A 16542-nucleotide genomic window follows, 5' to 3' on the forward strand; every position below is an offset into this window, starting at 1 on the left:
GGCACGCAACCCCTTTGGCGTCAGTGAAAACCGTAATGTATTCTGTAAATCAATCTACAGTTCTCAAGGAAAGTGTTTCAAAAGAAGTTTACTTAATTATAATTCTCGTTTATTTTAAATTTATGTTTTGCAAATACGTGTGGGGATATGGAAATCAACTGCAACTGCTGCTAAACATAGCAGTTTATCTTTCATAGCAGACATTCCCGACACAGTGCCATTCATAATGCTGGCTTAAACTGACTGCCAGATCGTCCGTGTGTAGGCAGTGAGGCCAACCCCTGAAGCTCAGAAGTCAAAACCGGGTACTCAAAATGTCCCTTTTTTGTGTAGTGTCCGACAGTAAAGAGAAATATTTGATGCCTAGAGAAAAAAAGAGAGAATGAGAGAGAGTAAGTATAACAAAAGAAATAATGGACTAAGATACCACCTGCAGGACGATAAAATAGTAGTAGAGTTTACAGTATACAACTAGAATATTTACTAGCGCTCTTGCAATACTAGCCAGCCGGAGTGGACCAGCGGTTCTAGGCGCTAAAGTCTGGAACCGCGCGACCGCTACAGTCGCAGGTTCGAATCCTGCCTTGGGCATGGATGTGTGTGATGTCCTTAAGTTAATTAGGTTTAAGTATTTATAAGTTCTTGGGGACTGATGACCCCAGCAGTTAAGTCTCATAGTGCTCAGAGCCATTTTAACCATATGTAGTACTATGTAATATAATGTAAAATCCTAAATTACCTTATTGAAGTGCTTGCTTCTCCTTTCATTAGATACAGCTTTCGTTTTGTGGAAATATTGATCCCCAAATTCATACTCCTCCCTCTTCTAGTCTCTATCACACCCAATACAAGTTTTTCTTATTTTGAAGATTGAGATATTTTTGATCCACTTTATAAGTTGTACAGTCTGTTTCGTTTGTTTGAAATGAAGATCTCACAATACATACGGAATTTAAATTCTTATGTCCAATTCTGTTTTTTTTTTTTTTGTTCTTAGATCACTTACAATACAAAATATTATTTCAGCTTCAGCATTAGAATGTGGAAGGGAAAGAACTAGCTTAGCAAGTTTACTAATTTTTGAAAACATGCCTGATACTGGAGGTCTTTCAATTTTGAGATTGCACTCCACATACAATCGAAGTCCGTTTCTAAAAGTTCCTTCTTCCTACACTCAGGCACAAGTGGAAAACGTCTCCATTCAACTGCTAAGCTGTTTAAATCAAGTCCACCACACTTCGATGCAACACACGATCACCCTTTATCTGGGACCTACCATCATCTGTTAATGCAATATTTGTCTCTATGAATTTTGAGTTTCCAAAAACATTCATCGTGTGTAGGTAGACGATTCTTCATTTTTTTGGTTGCTGCAATGTAGAAACCAAGGCATTTAAGTCTTACCTAATGAATTCTCTTTTCACATTCTCTAGGGAAAGTTTGTAGAAACCATTAACATTTGGGGCCATGATAAATCAATTCTAATGGGGGATAATGGCGTGCCTGAAGTGTATTAATCTTGTGCCCTCAGTGAGGACACCAGGGCTTAGGAAGTTTTGACCAATGTTTTGAAACAGATGCAAAGAATCTACTGAAGGCTTGTGAATTAATATTTTCCTCGACTGGAAAAGGGTGTTAAAACTGTTGAAGTAAACCAAAACATACTTTAGAAACAACATGAAAGCTTTAGTATGCGAATTTTCTAATTGATGAAGAATCATATCTGGAGACTTTAATTTATTTTCAACATTTACTAACTGGAAATAGTGCAAACTTACATCCCAGTTTTCCAAAAGATGAACAATACATGCATGTGAAACAATCCATCATGTACATGATAATTTAAGCACCTTTTTACGTTCGACTCCAAAAAATTCTTTAAATTCTTGTGAAGCAGCGCAGCACTCTTCACAGGCTCTAAGAATCTTCTCACATTCCTTGCTTGCAACAGATGAATGGAATAAACATTTGAGAACAATAAGATTTAGAACAAAGTTGGTAAGTCTTGCTATGACAGAATTACGGCTTGCCACCATTACAGATGCATTGTCACAAGCCATGCCAATTACATTTGTAATTGGAATATTCTTCTCTTTCAACAAACTCTCCAGAGCTATGAATAGGTTTTCTGATGAGCAGTCTTTGACATGCAAAGGATCAATTCCAGAAGTCGTGTTTTCACATTCCTGTCAACTGGTGACACATAATTCACTAAAACGCACATACTTTTGCTATCTGATATGCCTGTACTCTCTCCTGCCAGAGTGGAAAATTTAATATCCTTTAGTAACTGAACCATTTTATCACTTTCAACCTCTGTCTTCACTTTTTCCAAATGTTTGCCTTCATCACACATTTTCGAAAAATAATCAACAACAGTTCTGTTACTTTGTATAGTTTTAACATTTTTAATATGTTTAACTCGAGAAGCATGTTTACCATAAGTAACAGTCATGTTACACCCTTTAAACCATGCCTTCTGTTGTGACCTTCAGCAGCCTCCAACCACCCTCTAAATCTGTCAATTTGAAGCCAAGGGTCTTGGAAAGTTTTAGTATTTTTTTCCAGTTGTAATTCACTGCACCTGGATTTCGATTTCCTTGTACTTGAAGGACCACAGTCTGGCATTCTTAAATGTGTACAAAACAAAACACTCAGAAATAATTATTGTTTAATAACATCAATATTCACACACAAGACCCCAAGTCCAAGTGACGACCAACAGGTAATAACTTCCAGTGACATTGAAATGAGTAAATTAAACCACTTCAAACAATACCATACAACAAAGTGCTACGTTACAGCTTAACACGCCCTTGGACTTGGCCTCCCATCTAACTTGCATTCTGAGATAAATAATTTATGCTGAAATTCAACAATATTTCATAAGTGTCACTCATTCATAAATAATGGTGTATTTAAGTCGTGCATATGAAAGGAATTTGGACTAACAATAGCTACTACAATGGGAGTGCTAACTGCTGATTGAACAAATGACAGTCTGTGGGTGTTGTTTAATTACTTACTTTATTTTTGCGGGATGTGACAATCATACCTATGTCAGTGCACATATGTTACTGTTGCATGAGCAAACTTATTGTACCCATAGTGAGAATCTGACTGTTGGTTGTACACGGACAGTTGGCAGGTGTCATGTATTTGTTAAATGTTGATCTTTGCTGCTGTATGTGTCATAAACATTACTACATTCTGTTAGAAACAGGAACTAAATGCCCGTTATTCATCTTAATTTTCGCGAAAAAATCCCTCTGTCCCTTCCTGAAAAATATTTGTCAAAATGTCCCATAATATGGGATAAATCCCACTGGTTGGCAACATTGTGTGTAGGGTGTCGAGGCAAGTGACCAACTGCTGGGATTATTGCATGCGACGAATCACTGCAAGCCATTGCTCACATGTGGCGCCCCTGGATAGCCATGCGGATTGAGATCACATGACTTGAATTGACTTTACGTGACATGACACGATGGACAATGTGAATACACCCTGATGTGATGGCGCCATTATGTGATGGTACTGTGACAACCAGTGTGACTGGCCTTAAGTCATGTTACTTGTATGTTCGTTTATAGAAATGTAACTAATGATGTGCATTCTAGTCCTCTTCATCTCGAAATTAGGTGAAGACCACACAAATACATAAATTTATTTAATGCCATGTTTTTATGATTCATACCATGACTTTTACAAATGTGCTGTTTGTCTCTCGTACCTTAAAGCCAGTTCACACTGGCTGTTACATCACAGCAGTCATAGCGCTGTCACACCCTGGTGCATTCACCCACTCCCCCTCTCTGCCTGCCATCTCATGTCACATCCAATCCACTTAGCCCACGACTGATGGTGAAAATGAGGTTATGAGTTACCATTTACAATACAAAAAGTTGGAGTATAGCATCAGTTTTAACGAACCAATAATGATAAAGCTTATTACTCTCCAAAGCCAAAATCGTATTGTATGTTCTTGATTCTATATGGTAAAGTGGTGAGAAGTGAAACAACGTTCACATCATCGACAATTATTTGCTAACGAAAATATGTACATACAAACACTTCAAACAATGTCTATAATGGAATTAATAGAGGCTGTTTACGTTATCCCTTACGTTTTTCTTTCTTATGTAGTTAATAGCCTCATAAATAACTGTATTTTTATGCTTCATTATAAAGCTGACTTTTTCACTTAAAATGTTAATTAATGAAAATTATTTCATTTATTTATACACAGTGTGGGCACCACGTCTGTTCTGTTATTGTAAAACCTAAATATTTTTCAGATATCTTACTTTGCTTATAGAAAGACTATTCAAGTTGTCCTCGAACATGCATAGTTTTCCAAGAAAACAAAGTACAATAATTAAATAAAGATTAAGAAGGAACAGAGAGACGAAATCCATTACCATAATATGAGTGAGCATGGCGAACATTGGTTAACTCACGATATTACGGACTGCGCCACCATTAAAACTTTCTTCATGCGAAACCTTGACGTGGAGTGAGGTGACAAACCATTGACGGCATGTGTGAAGCGGGAAACGGGTTATTTTCACTGTTTTCAAGTCCATTGTGCAATGAGCCATCCTTTACCGCTGCGCCCACGCTTTAAGTTCAGGGTGCAGGCCCAGGCAGCGGCAGTTTATCAAACGTGTGATAACGTAATATTACAGTTGTTGACATAGGTACATACACTAACAAACTTGCAAAAGTATTGTCTGGAACTGTTTACGCATTGCCGTTGCGTGATTGCGGTAAGTGGCCCAACCACTTATCTCGGAAGGTGTACACTCTTCAGTGAACGAGTGCATAGTATGATCTCACAGTCATAGTGCCCAGCTGAAACCGTAGATGATCCCATGTCTCACAGGGCGCTGTTTTATCATTGCACATTCTTCAGTGATGGAACACATAGTATGATCTCAGTCATAGTGCCCAGCTGAAAGCGCAAATGATTCCATCTCTCACAGGGTGCTGTTTAATTCGCATACACTCTTCAGTGATGGAGCGCATAGTATGATCTCACAGTCATAGCGAGACAAAGGATGTGTGCCCAGCTGAAAGCACAAATGATCCCTTGTCTCACAGGACACTGTTTAATTTGCGAACAGGGTGGAGCGAATGATCAGTGCCCATTTAGATTTACAAATGCGTTGGTGGGGAGTGCATGTTGTACTCAACCCCCATGGCCTGCAGCTGATGGAGTCTTCAATTGGAGTAAACATCCACATGACATGGAGGTCTAGCTTGCACTGGCTTTTGCTTTGCCTGTGGGCGCTGAAAAATCTGTACTCATGGGCAAGTACTGGTGCACCATCATCCACGTAATTCTGTGGTATGGCTGCCACTCACATGCTCACTTGGGGAGCAGAACTCTGAAGCCATGAGAAGTGCCTCACCCACTTTGTACTGAAGTCAGTGAGAGCACAATGGTAAAGGGCCAGTCAGCGGTGACTTGTTGGCAGTGCATGATGTCACACTCAGCTGGCTGGGTCCATGGGGGTGTGTCCTTATGTGACACACTAGCGACAGTGGTGACAGCAGCAGTGTCCGGGAGCTGTCCGCGGCTGTGTGTGACTGAAACGTTTAATGCAGAGATGTCACCTCTGAGGACACTGGGATACAAACAAAGTTTGGGTAAACATGAATAAAACACATGAAACAAACTGTACATGCAGCTGTGCTGTTCATAATGTACTGAGTTCTTGACACACCCGACACGGAAAATGTTGCATGATTCGATGCTGATTCGACACATGTGGCAGTGGGGCACAGAGACTATGGAGAGTCTGTTGTTGGAACTTGAATGCAGGAACGCACTGCAGAGACTGGCGCGATAGTTTATTGAGCCTCAACATCCAACATGCTAGAGGCAGCGAGATGCAATAGTGGGTCCAGGGGCTGCATGGACAAACGGCAGATGAGACAGGAAATGATGTCCTGAGTTCGATTAGAGATGAGATCAAAGCTGATGAGGCGTCTCCCCAGAGACTGTCTCAATGGTAGGCAGTATGTGGGGTGTGTGCTTTTTTATTTATTTATTTATGGTTGTGTCATGAGGCATGGCACTGTTATGAGGCAGCACAGGTGTTTGAAGTGGACTCGGCAGCTGCCTCATGTAATGTAGTCTTCTAGTTGCTGTGGCAGAAGTGGACAGTGCACCTGTGTGGGGTGGGATCTGAGCAGCAGCCTGAGCAGGGTGGTGCTAGGCTGAGGTGCATGTGACTGCACAGTGACAGCTGGCGGTGTCTGCACATCATTGAAAGCTACAGGAGAGGGCTCTGCCTGACATATCTTCTGCTGGGGTAAAGAAATGAATGGCAGCTAGAGCGGGCCAGCTTGACTCAGTCAATGGAGATTTTAGTTGGCTTGCCATTGCATTTGATCTGCAGAGTCTTCTCATCATGCTTGGCACATGGTGCAGTGCTGAGTAGGGTGGCCTAAGTAGTGGCTGCACTGCATATATGTGCACCATAACATGTGTGCAGTGCTGGAAGTCGACCTTCCCGTGCCGTATCAGCATATGCAGTTGGAGGCTGCCATTGTGACTGTGCAGATGTTCTGCCATTAGTAGGGCAAAGGCACCATGTGGTGGGGGTATGCCCTCCATGAATTCATTGGGGATGGCAAGCAAATGATAGTAGGTGAGGGCTGCAGGTGAAATGCCAATCTCACCCTTCGGAGTTACTTGCAGGCTAGGGACTACAAATGGAAGTGCCTCTGTCCAGGCAACTTTATAACACATCAGTGCTGCTTTCAGCAGCTGATGGTGCCATTCGACCTTGCTCTTAGACACTGGGTGGTAGCTGGTCGTTTGATGTAGCGGCATGCCACACAATTGGGTGACTTGGGTAAACAGTGTGCTATCAAACTGGCATCTGAAGTCTACCATTACATGACTGGGCCAGCCAGAGTATGCCACTCAGGTGTCGAGAAAGGCAGTTGTGACGTTCTTGATGGTATGTCCACTGTTGGTGTTGTCACTGGCCAACATGCAAAACGGTCCACCTTTGACAATAGATAGCACTTGTCTTAGGACACAGTAACTTGGCCCACAATGTCCACGTGAATGTGTGCAAAGTGGCTGTCTCATCAGAGAAGGCTCCAATGGAAGCATGGGTATATCTCTCGACTTTGGCACACTACCATGTGGCGGAGGTGCATCCCCATTGCCGGCAGTCTTTGTAGAATCCCAGTGAGACAAAACTCATGGCCCTAAGTGTCTCAGTGGTGTCTGCACCGGGGTGTGATAGCCCGTGGATGCAGTCAAATGTGCTGTGCCTGAATTTCTTTGGGAGAAATGGGCGATGTCTGCCTGTCGAAACGTTGCACCAAATCTTGCAGGAGCAACTGGAAATGGGTAATAGTTCCAGCCATGGGCTGCTGGAGGTGTCATGGCGAAAGCTATCCAATTGCTCGTCACTTTATTGTTATTGTGCCACGTCCTCAGCGTTCACAGAGGAGGAGACAGCAGCACAATCACAATAAAAGCAGTCGGCGACGACGTTGTCATCCTGGAAATAGGTCGAATGTCGGTGGTGAACTGAGGTATATACTCCAGGTGTTGTGGTTGGTGTGGCGAATTGTTGATGTTGCTGCTCTGAAATGTGTGTCATCAGCTCGTTTCCAGTGAAAATGATGAAAGGGTGGGCTTCTACCTACAGGCAGAAGTACACTCCTGGAAATGGAAAAAAGAACACATTGACACCGGTGTGTCAGACCCACCATACTTGCTCCGGACACGGCGAGAGGGCTGTACAAGCAATGATCACACGCACGGCACAGCGCACACACCAGGAACCGCGGTGTTGGCCGTCAAATGGCGCTAGCTGCGCAGCATTTGTGCACCGCCACCGTCAGTGTCAGCCAGTTTGCCGTGGCATACGGAGCTCCATCGCAGTCTTTAACACTGGTAGCATGCCGCGACAGCGTGGACGTGAACCGTATGTGCAGTTGACGGACTTTGAGCGAGGGCGTATAGTGGGCATACGGGAGGCCGGGTGGACGTACCGCCGAATTGCTCAACACGTGGGGCGTGAGGTCTCCACAGTACATCGATGTTGTCGCTAGTGGTCGGCGGAAGGTGCACGTGCCCGTCGACCTGGGACCGGACCGCAGCGACGCACGGATGCACGCCAAGACCGTAGGATCCTACGCAGTGCCGTAGGGGACCGCACCGCCACTTCCCAGCAAATTAGGGACACTGTTGCTCCTGGGGTATCGGCGAGGACCATTCGCAACCGTCTCCATGAAGCTGGGCTACGGTCCCGCACACCGTTAGGCCGTCTTCCGCTCACGCCCCAACATCGTGCAGCCCGCCTCCAGTGGTGTCGCGACAGGCGTGAATGGAGGGACGAAAGGAGACGTGTCGTCTTCAGCGATGAGAGTCGCTTCTGCCTTGGTGCCAATGATGGTCGTATGCGTGTTTGGCGCCGTGCAGGTGAGCGCCACAATCAGGACTGCATACGACCGAGGGACACAGGGCCAACACCCAGCATCATGGTGTGGGGAGCGATCTCCTACACTGGCCGTACACCACTGGTGATCGTCGAGAGGACACTGAATAGTGCACGGTACATCCAAACCGTCATCGAACCCATCGTTCTACCATTCCTAGACCGGCAAGGGAACTTGCTGTTCCAACAGGACAATGCACGTCCGCATGTATCCCGTGCCACCCAACGTGCTCTAGAAGGTGTAAGTCAACTACCCTGGCCAGCAAGATCTCCGGATCTGTCCCCCATTGAGCATGTTTGGGACTGGATGAAGCGTCGTCTCACGCGGTCTGCACGTCCAGCACGAACGCTGGTCCAACTGAGGCGTCAGGTGGAAATGGCATGGCAAGCCGTTCCACAGGACTACATCCAGCATCTCTACGATCGTCTCCATGGGAGAATAGCAGCCTGCATTGCTGCGAAAGGTGGATATACACTGTACTAGTGCCGACATTGTGCATGCTCTGTTGCCTGTGTCTATGTGTCTGTGGTTCTGTCAGTGTGATCATGTGATGTATCTGACCCCAGGAATGTGTCAATAAAGTTTCCCCTTCCTGGGACAATGAATTCACGGTGTTCTTATTTCAATTTCCAGGAGTGTATTTCACTGCCTGGTACACTGGAAGTAAGTTGCAGTCTTACATGCTCAACGAGCATCGCGACGCCGATGACTTGTGCGAAACGAAGACTGGCTGCCAGCTGTTGCCAATGCATTGTCGGAAAACTGCACCCATAGTAGTGTGGCTGTTGCCAACAACTGTGGCTAATTACATGTCCTGTATCAGGTGGACGAGCAGCATCGCTTAATCAAGACTCCATTTGGACTTGGCAAAGCTTTGTTCCATTTCTTCTGTCTATGTAGCGAGAGCCCTTCCTTTAGCAGTAGGGTTGCACCATGTTAGTGTTATGTAGATGGCGCTGGTAAAAGTTGATCATACTGAGGTATCGGCAGAGGCCTTTGTGGGTGTGTGAGTGTGGCATGTGCAAGACGACCTTTACTTCGCCAAGTAGAAGCTTGGATCTGGTAGGGGTGATTGGAAGCACTGGAAATTCCTTCTCTGTTACCCCAGACACGCATTTTTATGGATTGGTAACGACGTCAGCCTCGCTGAGGCGCCAAAAGCAGATCATTAGGTGGCAGCGATGGAGCTTGGGTGACTTTGATAACTCGAGGATATCATCGAGGTAATCCAAACAGCCTGTCAAGCCTTGCAAAACGCCGTCCAGGAAATGTTGCCATGTCTACGCAGCAGTCTGAAGACTGAACATCATGCACACGCCCTCAAAGAGCCCAAAGGGAGAGACGACCGCCGTTTTCGAATGTCTGCCAGCGCCATATGAATTGGCACGTATGCCTTCATGTTTTAGATCTTGCTGAATATAGTCGGGTCTGCCAAGGTGTAGCTAAAATACAGCAGGTGAGGCACTGGATGTCTATCTGGCATCATCCTTGAATTCAGTGCGTAGTAGTCCCTACAAGGGCGCGACGAAGTGTCCTTTTTCGGCACTAAAAGGTGGAAGACGTAGACTGCTAACAGTTGCACAATGCCGTGTTGTAGCATGGCCTCAAACTTAGCCCTTGCTACTGTGAGGCTATCAGGTGAGAGGTGATGTGGGTGGAACGAGATGGGAGGGCTGCGTGTGGTAATAATGTGGTGGAGTGTCGTATGTTTCACTTTCCTCAGTGTGCCAGATGGGCGAGTAAGCTCCAGGAGTTTCTCCAGGATGATTGTATAGGGTCCACAGTACCCCACATGTTTTATGCTGAAGAACACTACCTGCTGTCACTGTCTTGCTATCTTCAAACTCTTTGTGGAGTCCATCTGTTGGGCGTTTACGATGTCAGCAAGCAGCTTGTAGTGGCCGAGGAAATCCATGCCCTGGATAGGTTCGTTGATGTCAGCCACAGCGAATTTCCACATGAATGTGCAGCACTGTCTGAGGTCTACATTCCGGTGATGAGTACCATATGTTTTTATGGCCGAATTGTTTTCCGCTGTGAGTCACAGAGTTTCAGCCTTCCAATGGTCTCTTAACATCATCCGACGAAAAATGGGCAAATCCAAACGAGTGTCTACCAGGTACCTCTCATCCATATGTTACCGATTCTGCTACTGACAGATACTTTGAAGCTGCTCTGCAGCCGTGTGCGTCTAGGCCCAATCACAGATGGCATTTGGGTGCGAGCGACACTTGGTCGCTTCATTGCCGAAATTGGCTTGGTACCAACAGTAAATGCTTGGAGGTGCTTCCGCTGTAAGTGGGCGAACATTGGAACGGCTGTTGCTGCGTCGCCAATTGCACAAGCTGGATCGCCTGTATCCAGTTCTGCTGTTGCTGCAATGTCTGCTCCCCCCTGGCTGTGAGCATTCCAACCGATCGACAGAGTCTGAGGCGGTGGATGTGGGAGGTGTGTGTCTCTGCAGAAGTGGGGGTGCAGTGTCGTAAGTTGTCTTGGTCACGGTAGCAGGCACCGTTGCCAGCACTTCATGTATCCAATTAACCAAGTTTACAGTGGAATCTAGCTGCATATCTATCTGCGTGGCTATTACTGCCTACACCTGTGTAGAAAAGCTGCACACCCAGATAGTGTGCAATAGCGAGTCTGGGACCATGTCAGACCACATGAGGCTCCACAGGCAGTGCAGGAACTGAGAAGGTTTCCGGTCTTTCCATTCTTCTTTGTGCAGAAATTGGTGGACGTGTTGTTCTTCGGACAATGAAATCCATTGGATTAATGCCTCCTACAGTTGTTTAAGTGAGGACTACTTCTGTGTGGTGGTGGTTTTATCCTACACTTCAGTCATGTAGCTCTGTTCGAACTAGCTCACTATAAGTCAAAATTTGGCGAGCTTGTGAGAGACGTTGTTACTTAGGAAAACTGTCTCCACGTGGCTAAACCACTTGAAAGGGTCATGGCGCCCGAAGGATGGGAGCAACCTAATCAACATGTGTCCTGTACTAGTCGTGGCCCCAGTGGTAGCAGGTGATGCCGGTGTGGCGCTGTTTTGTATGTGCAAATTCTCATGAGATGGTTCCAGGTGAGCCAGGTCAATGTATGTGGGTCGTGTCTGTAGCTCACTCTCTAGGAGCCGATTGTTTGCCAACAGATTTTCTGTTGTCTTTTGGAGTTCCTCCATAGTTGTAATAATGCAATAACCAAGTTTTCATAGACAGGAGAAAACACACATGAAGAAAACATGCAAACAAAAAGAACAAATGTTCAATGCCCAACACACTTACTCATGCAGCTACAGACTGACATAGAAACATTTGTCCATGTTTTGCATCACTTCCGCAGATCAAGTCCGTCACCAAGTGTTTGCCTACAGATTACGTCAGTGTCACCAATGAAATGGGAAGTGGGTTATTTTCACCATTTTCAAGTCTGTCGTGTGGTAAGCTGGCCTCTACTGTCACACCGTCACACTAAGTTTGAGCGGTAGGCTCAGGCAACATTAATTTTTCTAACATGTGATTACGCAATAATAAATTTATTGGCAAATGCACACACACTAACGAACTTGCTAAGGTATTGCCTGGAAATGTTCACACATCATGGTCGCGAGGCTGCGGTAAATAGTCCGATCACTGATCCCAGAGCCTGCACACTCCTCAGTGATCGAGCGTGTAGTATCATCCCGCAGTCAGGGAGCGATAAAGGACGCGTGTGAGTCCGAAAGTGCAAATTGTCTCTCATCTCGGGGGGCACCATTTAATTCGCAGACGTAACGGGATGGAGCGAACGATCGGCACCTGTTCAGAGTCGCGAACGCGTTGGTGAGGAGTGCGCGTTCTACTCGACCCAAGTAGTCCATAGCTGACGGAATCTCTGGTCGGCATAAGCGTCCACATGGCACCGAGTTCTAATTCCCACTGGCTTTCGCTTTATCTCTTCCGAGCCCATGGGCGCTGCACTGTTGCCAAAGGTTGGCCTAACGGTAAAAATCTGCACTCGCGGGTGAGTACTGGCGCGCCGCTGTCCATGTGATTCTGTGGTATGGCTGCCACACCATCATTTGAAATGTAATGTGAAATGTTTTGACGTGACATGACAACCAGTGTGGATTGGTCTTTATTAACTACAAACCAATGGATGACAAGGTTCAGCTGCCTGAAGGAATTAGAAATAAAAGTTGTTGACTGATTTTTGTTTGGTTCCATTTGATTACACTGTGTGCAGAATGTGTACTTGTAATATTGTATTTGAAGTGTAAAGGTAAATTTACACTGGCTCTCACGTTAAGTGACGTCACTTTACTACATTCCACAATGCGTTTCAAACGGCAACGTTCAACAGGCTGTCAATATATCGTCACGCCAAATCACGTCAAGGTTTCTCGGGTTAGCAGAAAGTTTCATACAGTAGTATATTATTTACTATCATACTACACTGTTCTGTAGATATATGTAAGTCTTAATTTATATCTTCACCACATTACCTTATCCCTGACTGCTACGAAGCAGATTTTATTAAATATAGTAACAGATATTTTATAGATTACGGCCGTTAATTTGTATATTTATACCTTACGTTAAACGTATTTATTTAAATTATTTTTCTTAGCTTAATATAATCCTCGAGTGCTTCGACTACAGCACTGCAGATTCAGGAGTTAACTGTGATATAGCAGTTGTTAGAATGTGAAATAAATACTTAATACCGGCGTAACTATCTCTAGCTGCTAAAAACCGTAGCGTTAGCGCAAGCTTCACTTCGACTGAGATTGTTCGCCTTAAGATCGTGCGCTGCTTTGCCATTTTTCCCTCAGTTGTAGTAGGCAACAACCAAAATCGTCCACTGAAGTAGGCATAAAATTTTTAAATAGTCTTAATGACGTCAGGATTTGTAATATATTGGCTACTGCACTTCTACCATGTATTTGACGCTTTTGCAAAAATTCAGACACCCATGTTTTTCTTTTCCTTGCTGCTTCGCTTTTTGCATCACCAACAGAGCAGCTGACCTAAACAACAATTCCGTCTGGATATGACTGTTTTTCTTCACAACTATTACTGCAGTGTAGTATCAGACTGTGCTATTACACTGCGGTAGCATTCTATTGGATGGTTACTATGTATGTGAGTTTAGCACCAAATAAACGAAACTGCAGCGTTCGCTTGTGTTTGCACCAAGGAGTTATTTTGTACTTTCATGGTCCGCACATTCATTGCTCCTTCGGCAGTGTTGTCTTTGGCTTATTTAATGCAAACGCCGGTTCGTAAGTACAGGTAAATAGTAGCGAACACTGGCGAACTGTTCTCCAGTATGTTCGTTCGCATGTGGTTACAGCGAATTGACGTGACGTGACATGACGTGACGAACAGTGTGAATTGGCCGTTGCAAAAGCGCGGATGGTAATATCATTCTAATAGAATGATTCTATAGTAGAAGTTTTGCCCAATGCCAACAGATACGTCACCATTAAACGAACTTCCATTTGTAAGATACTTTTTTATTTATTCGAAGTAATTTTTATTCCTTTCTTGCTGTCAAATACTGCACCACTGATTGGCCGAAACCGCAAAGCATATGATACGTAGCAGGCAAACACTCAATTAGTGGGAGCCGGGAGTCTAGGAGTGTCGTTGAAGACTGTATCGGACAATCGGTCACCGGAGATATTGTCATGGCTGGAATCGTGGATTTACTTGCTTGCAACATTATAGGTATTTATTGATTTGCGACGGATTTAAGTATATACAGGCTGATGTCGGGGAAAAAGGGAAATAGATCATAAAGTGATTAGTTGCTGTAATAATTCTACTTAGCTTTTTTTATCTTCCTACAGAGCGAGATAGTAACGGTGATGTATTGTGGACATGGACATACCCATCCCTCACGGACGCGCATCAGCAACAGCTGATGATAAGAAAATGTGGCCTGGACGGCGATCACGTATCGCCGCAGCCGTTTGTATTCGGTCGTTACGGGAAGAACTGGTATTATATCAACTGCACCGAAGTGTTCGAATCTGACAATCTACCAAGGGTCTGTTTTCTCATTGACGTTTGTAGTTCTGGCGCAAAATCTGAAAGAAACATGCTTCATGATTATTTGTAGTTCATCAGAGAGACGTGGATCAACGTACGCATTTCTTTATTTCCAGTAGCTGAAGCAGTTTGCCTTAATCTTATGGGCTAAGGACTTGAATCCAGAGAAATACGAGACATTATGTAGAATACTGAGTAAAACCTACTGCAAGACTGGAAATCCAGCTGTCATGTTACAGCTATATTTGTCTGTAATCACGAGAGGTTCCTGCACCACGGAAGAAAATGGAACTTTTCTGGCAAAGGATTTTGAATCTAGGAAAAACATCCCACACACCATGCTGAAAGGTCGGTAGCTATTTAGTCTTAGATGGCAAGAAAAATAGTATCTAAGTTGAATAGAACTGCGTTGTTTCCAATATCATTAGGCCTAAATTTGTTTTTAATAAATGTCTTAAAGGGAATTCTATATGGCCACAAGAACACTTTTCATTGTCTTATACTGATCAAGGTTTTGCAGTATTATGGTACTGCACTGGGGACTGTGATTTCAAACCCTGCCTAGCCATCCAGATTCGTGTTTTATAGTATTTCTTTAAATCAGGCAAAGCAAATTTTAGTTCTTATGAGAAGGACAAGGTAAATTTCCTTAGGCAGCGCAAGTAGTAGCTCAGTTTCTAATGATATTGCTGTTGGTGTGCTGTTAGGCTCTAATGATCCTTCCCTTCAAAGACTTGTCGATTTCAGTAAACACTCACTGTCTGTAAAAAAAAGATGCAACAACGAGTGCTGTAAATGTAGTTGATATTTAGTGGACACAGGAAACAATTACGTACATAACAATGTGATAAACATAATTGCAAAAATCTGCAAATACTGTTGCACAGTCACAGCAGATATGATTGCCAGAAGTACAGTGGTGTTACATTCTTCTTTTCATTTTGGTTCAGGCAAAGTAACCATTATTGGTGCATGTTTGGGAGGACTGATATTAAAAGGACAGTTTTACAATGTGATAAGTATGTATTTGTGTCAGAGTAAAACAATAAGTATATACATTGGTTTTTGTTTGTATGTCTCCTGTAACTATTTTTTTTCTTCAGTGTAACAGTTTGAGAAGTATTGTACAATCCGTTCTTCACAACATACATGAGCAATCTCCATATAAGAAACTACATGCACACATTAAATCTTGTTGTCATGAGCACACTGGTGCATATGTGATCAAGATTTTCAATTAGTTCACAATAGATTCAGCCAATATATAGTGTCTCAGTTGGCTTCTTCCTCTTGTTAATACGATTGTATCTTGAAGACAGTTTCTTTCATTTGGTTGCCTTAGGGTAGCTTTCGTTTGCACTATTAGTTCCTTTTGCTTGTCTGCCCTTCCAAAGTTGCCAATAGTTCTGCAGTGAATGTCGAGGATCACTGATTTTGTTACAGTACTCAAGACTCGGCTACACTTATTATTGATGATGTAGCTGTAGAACATAGCAGTCATCCTCTGGGACAGTAATGAAGATTCTCCATGTGTTTTAATACACGCAGAAAAATGAGTCTGTAAAAGAGCAAAAACTCCGAAAATCAGGAGAGAACTCTGTATTATAAAGAGCATTTGTCCAAACTCACACCTTGCCACCTGTATCTGCCCTATCTAAGTCAGTGAACAGCCTCACGTTTTCTTCTATTCTATTTCAGAAATGTCGAATATACAGACTTCTATGAAAGAACATTAATGTCAATGGTTTCAACATCTGTACCTTGGTCCATGCTGCTACTTGTATCAACTAACTGTTTATTGATATAGCCAGACGTTGCTCATCAAAGACAAGCATTTCAAAAGTGTCACCAAGCAGCTGATGCTGTAGTTAGCCTGCTAGATTAGCATTCAAGAGCAAATATTTGTCTGATGATTCACATTTAGGTTTCTTAAAATTGCCTATGACAATGGTGGGATGATTACTTTGAAATGGACAAAGTTGTGTTCTTTCCCCATGGTTGACCATTCGCAGCTTTTACTGAATCTCTAATGACATTA

The 16542-nt window shown here is 43.8% G+C and overlaps 1 protein-coding gene across 1 annotated transcript in view; it reads left to right on the forward strand.

Annotated features, from left to right (window-relative positions):
- Nucleotides 1-13757: 13757 nt before the first annotated feature.
- LOC124789957 (putative DENN domain-containing protein 10 B) overlaps nucleotides 13758-16542 on the forward strand; it is a 36272-nt gene continuing 33487 nt past the window's right edge. The window contains exons 1-3 of the mRNA XM_047257489.1: nucleotides 13758-14180; nucleotides 14303-14502; nucleotides 14624-14852. Coding sequence (XP_047113445.1) covers nucleotides 14141-14180; nucleotides 14303-14502; nucleotides 14624-14852 — 469 coding nt within the window. The 5' untranslated portion in view covers nucleotides 13758-14140. The remainder of the gene's footprint in view (nucleotides 14181-14302; nucleotides 14503-14623; nucleotides 14853-16542) is intronic.

This window comes from Schistocerca piceifrons, chromosome 3 (assembly GCF_021461385.2).
Source record: "Schistocerca piceifrons isolate TAMUIC-IGC-003096 chromosome 3, iqSchPice1.1, whole genome shotgun sequence".
Taxonomy (NCBI): domain Eukaryota; kingdom Metazoa; phylum Arthropoda; class Insecta; order Orthoptera; family Acrididae; genus Schistocerca; species Schistocerca piceifrons.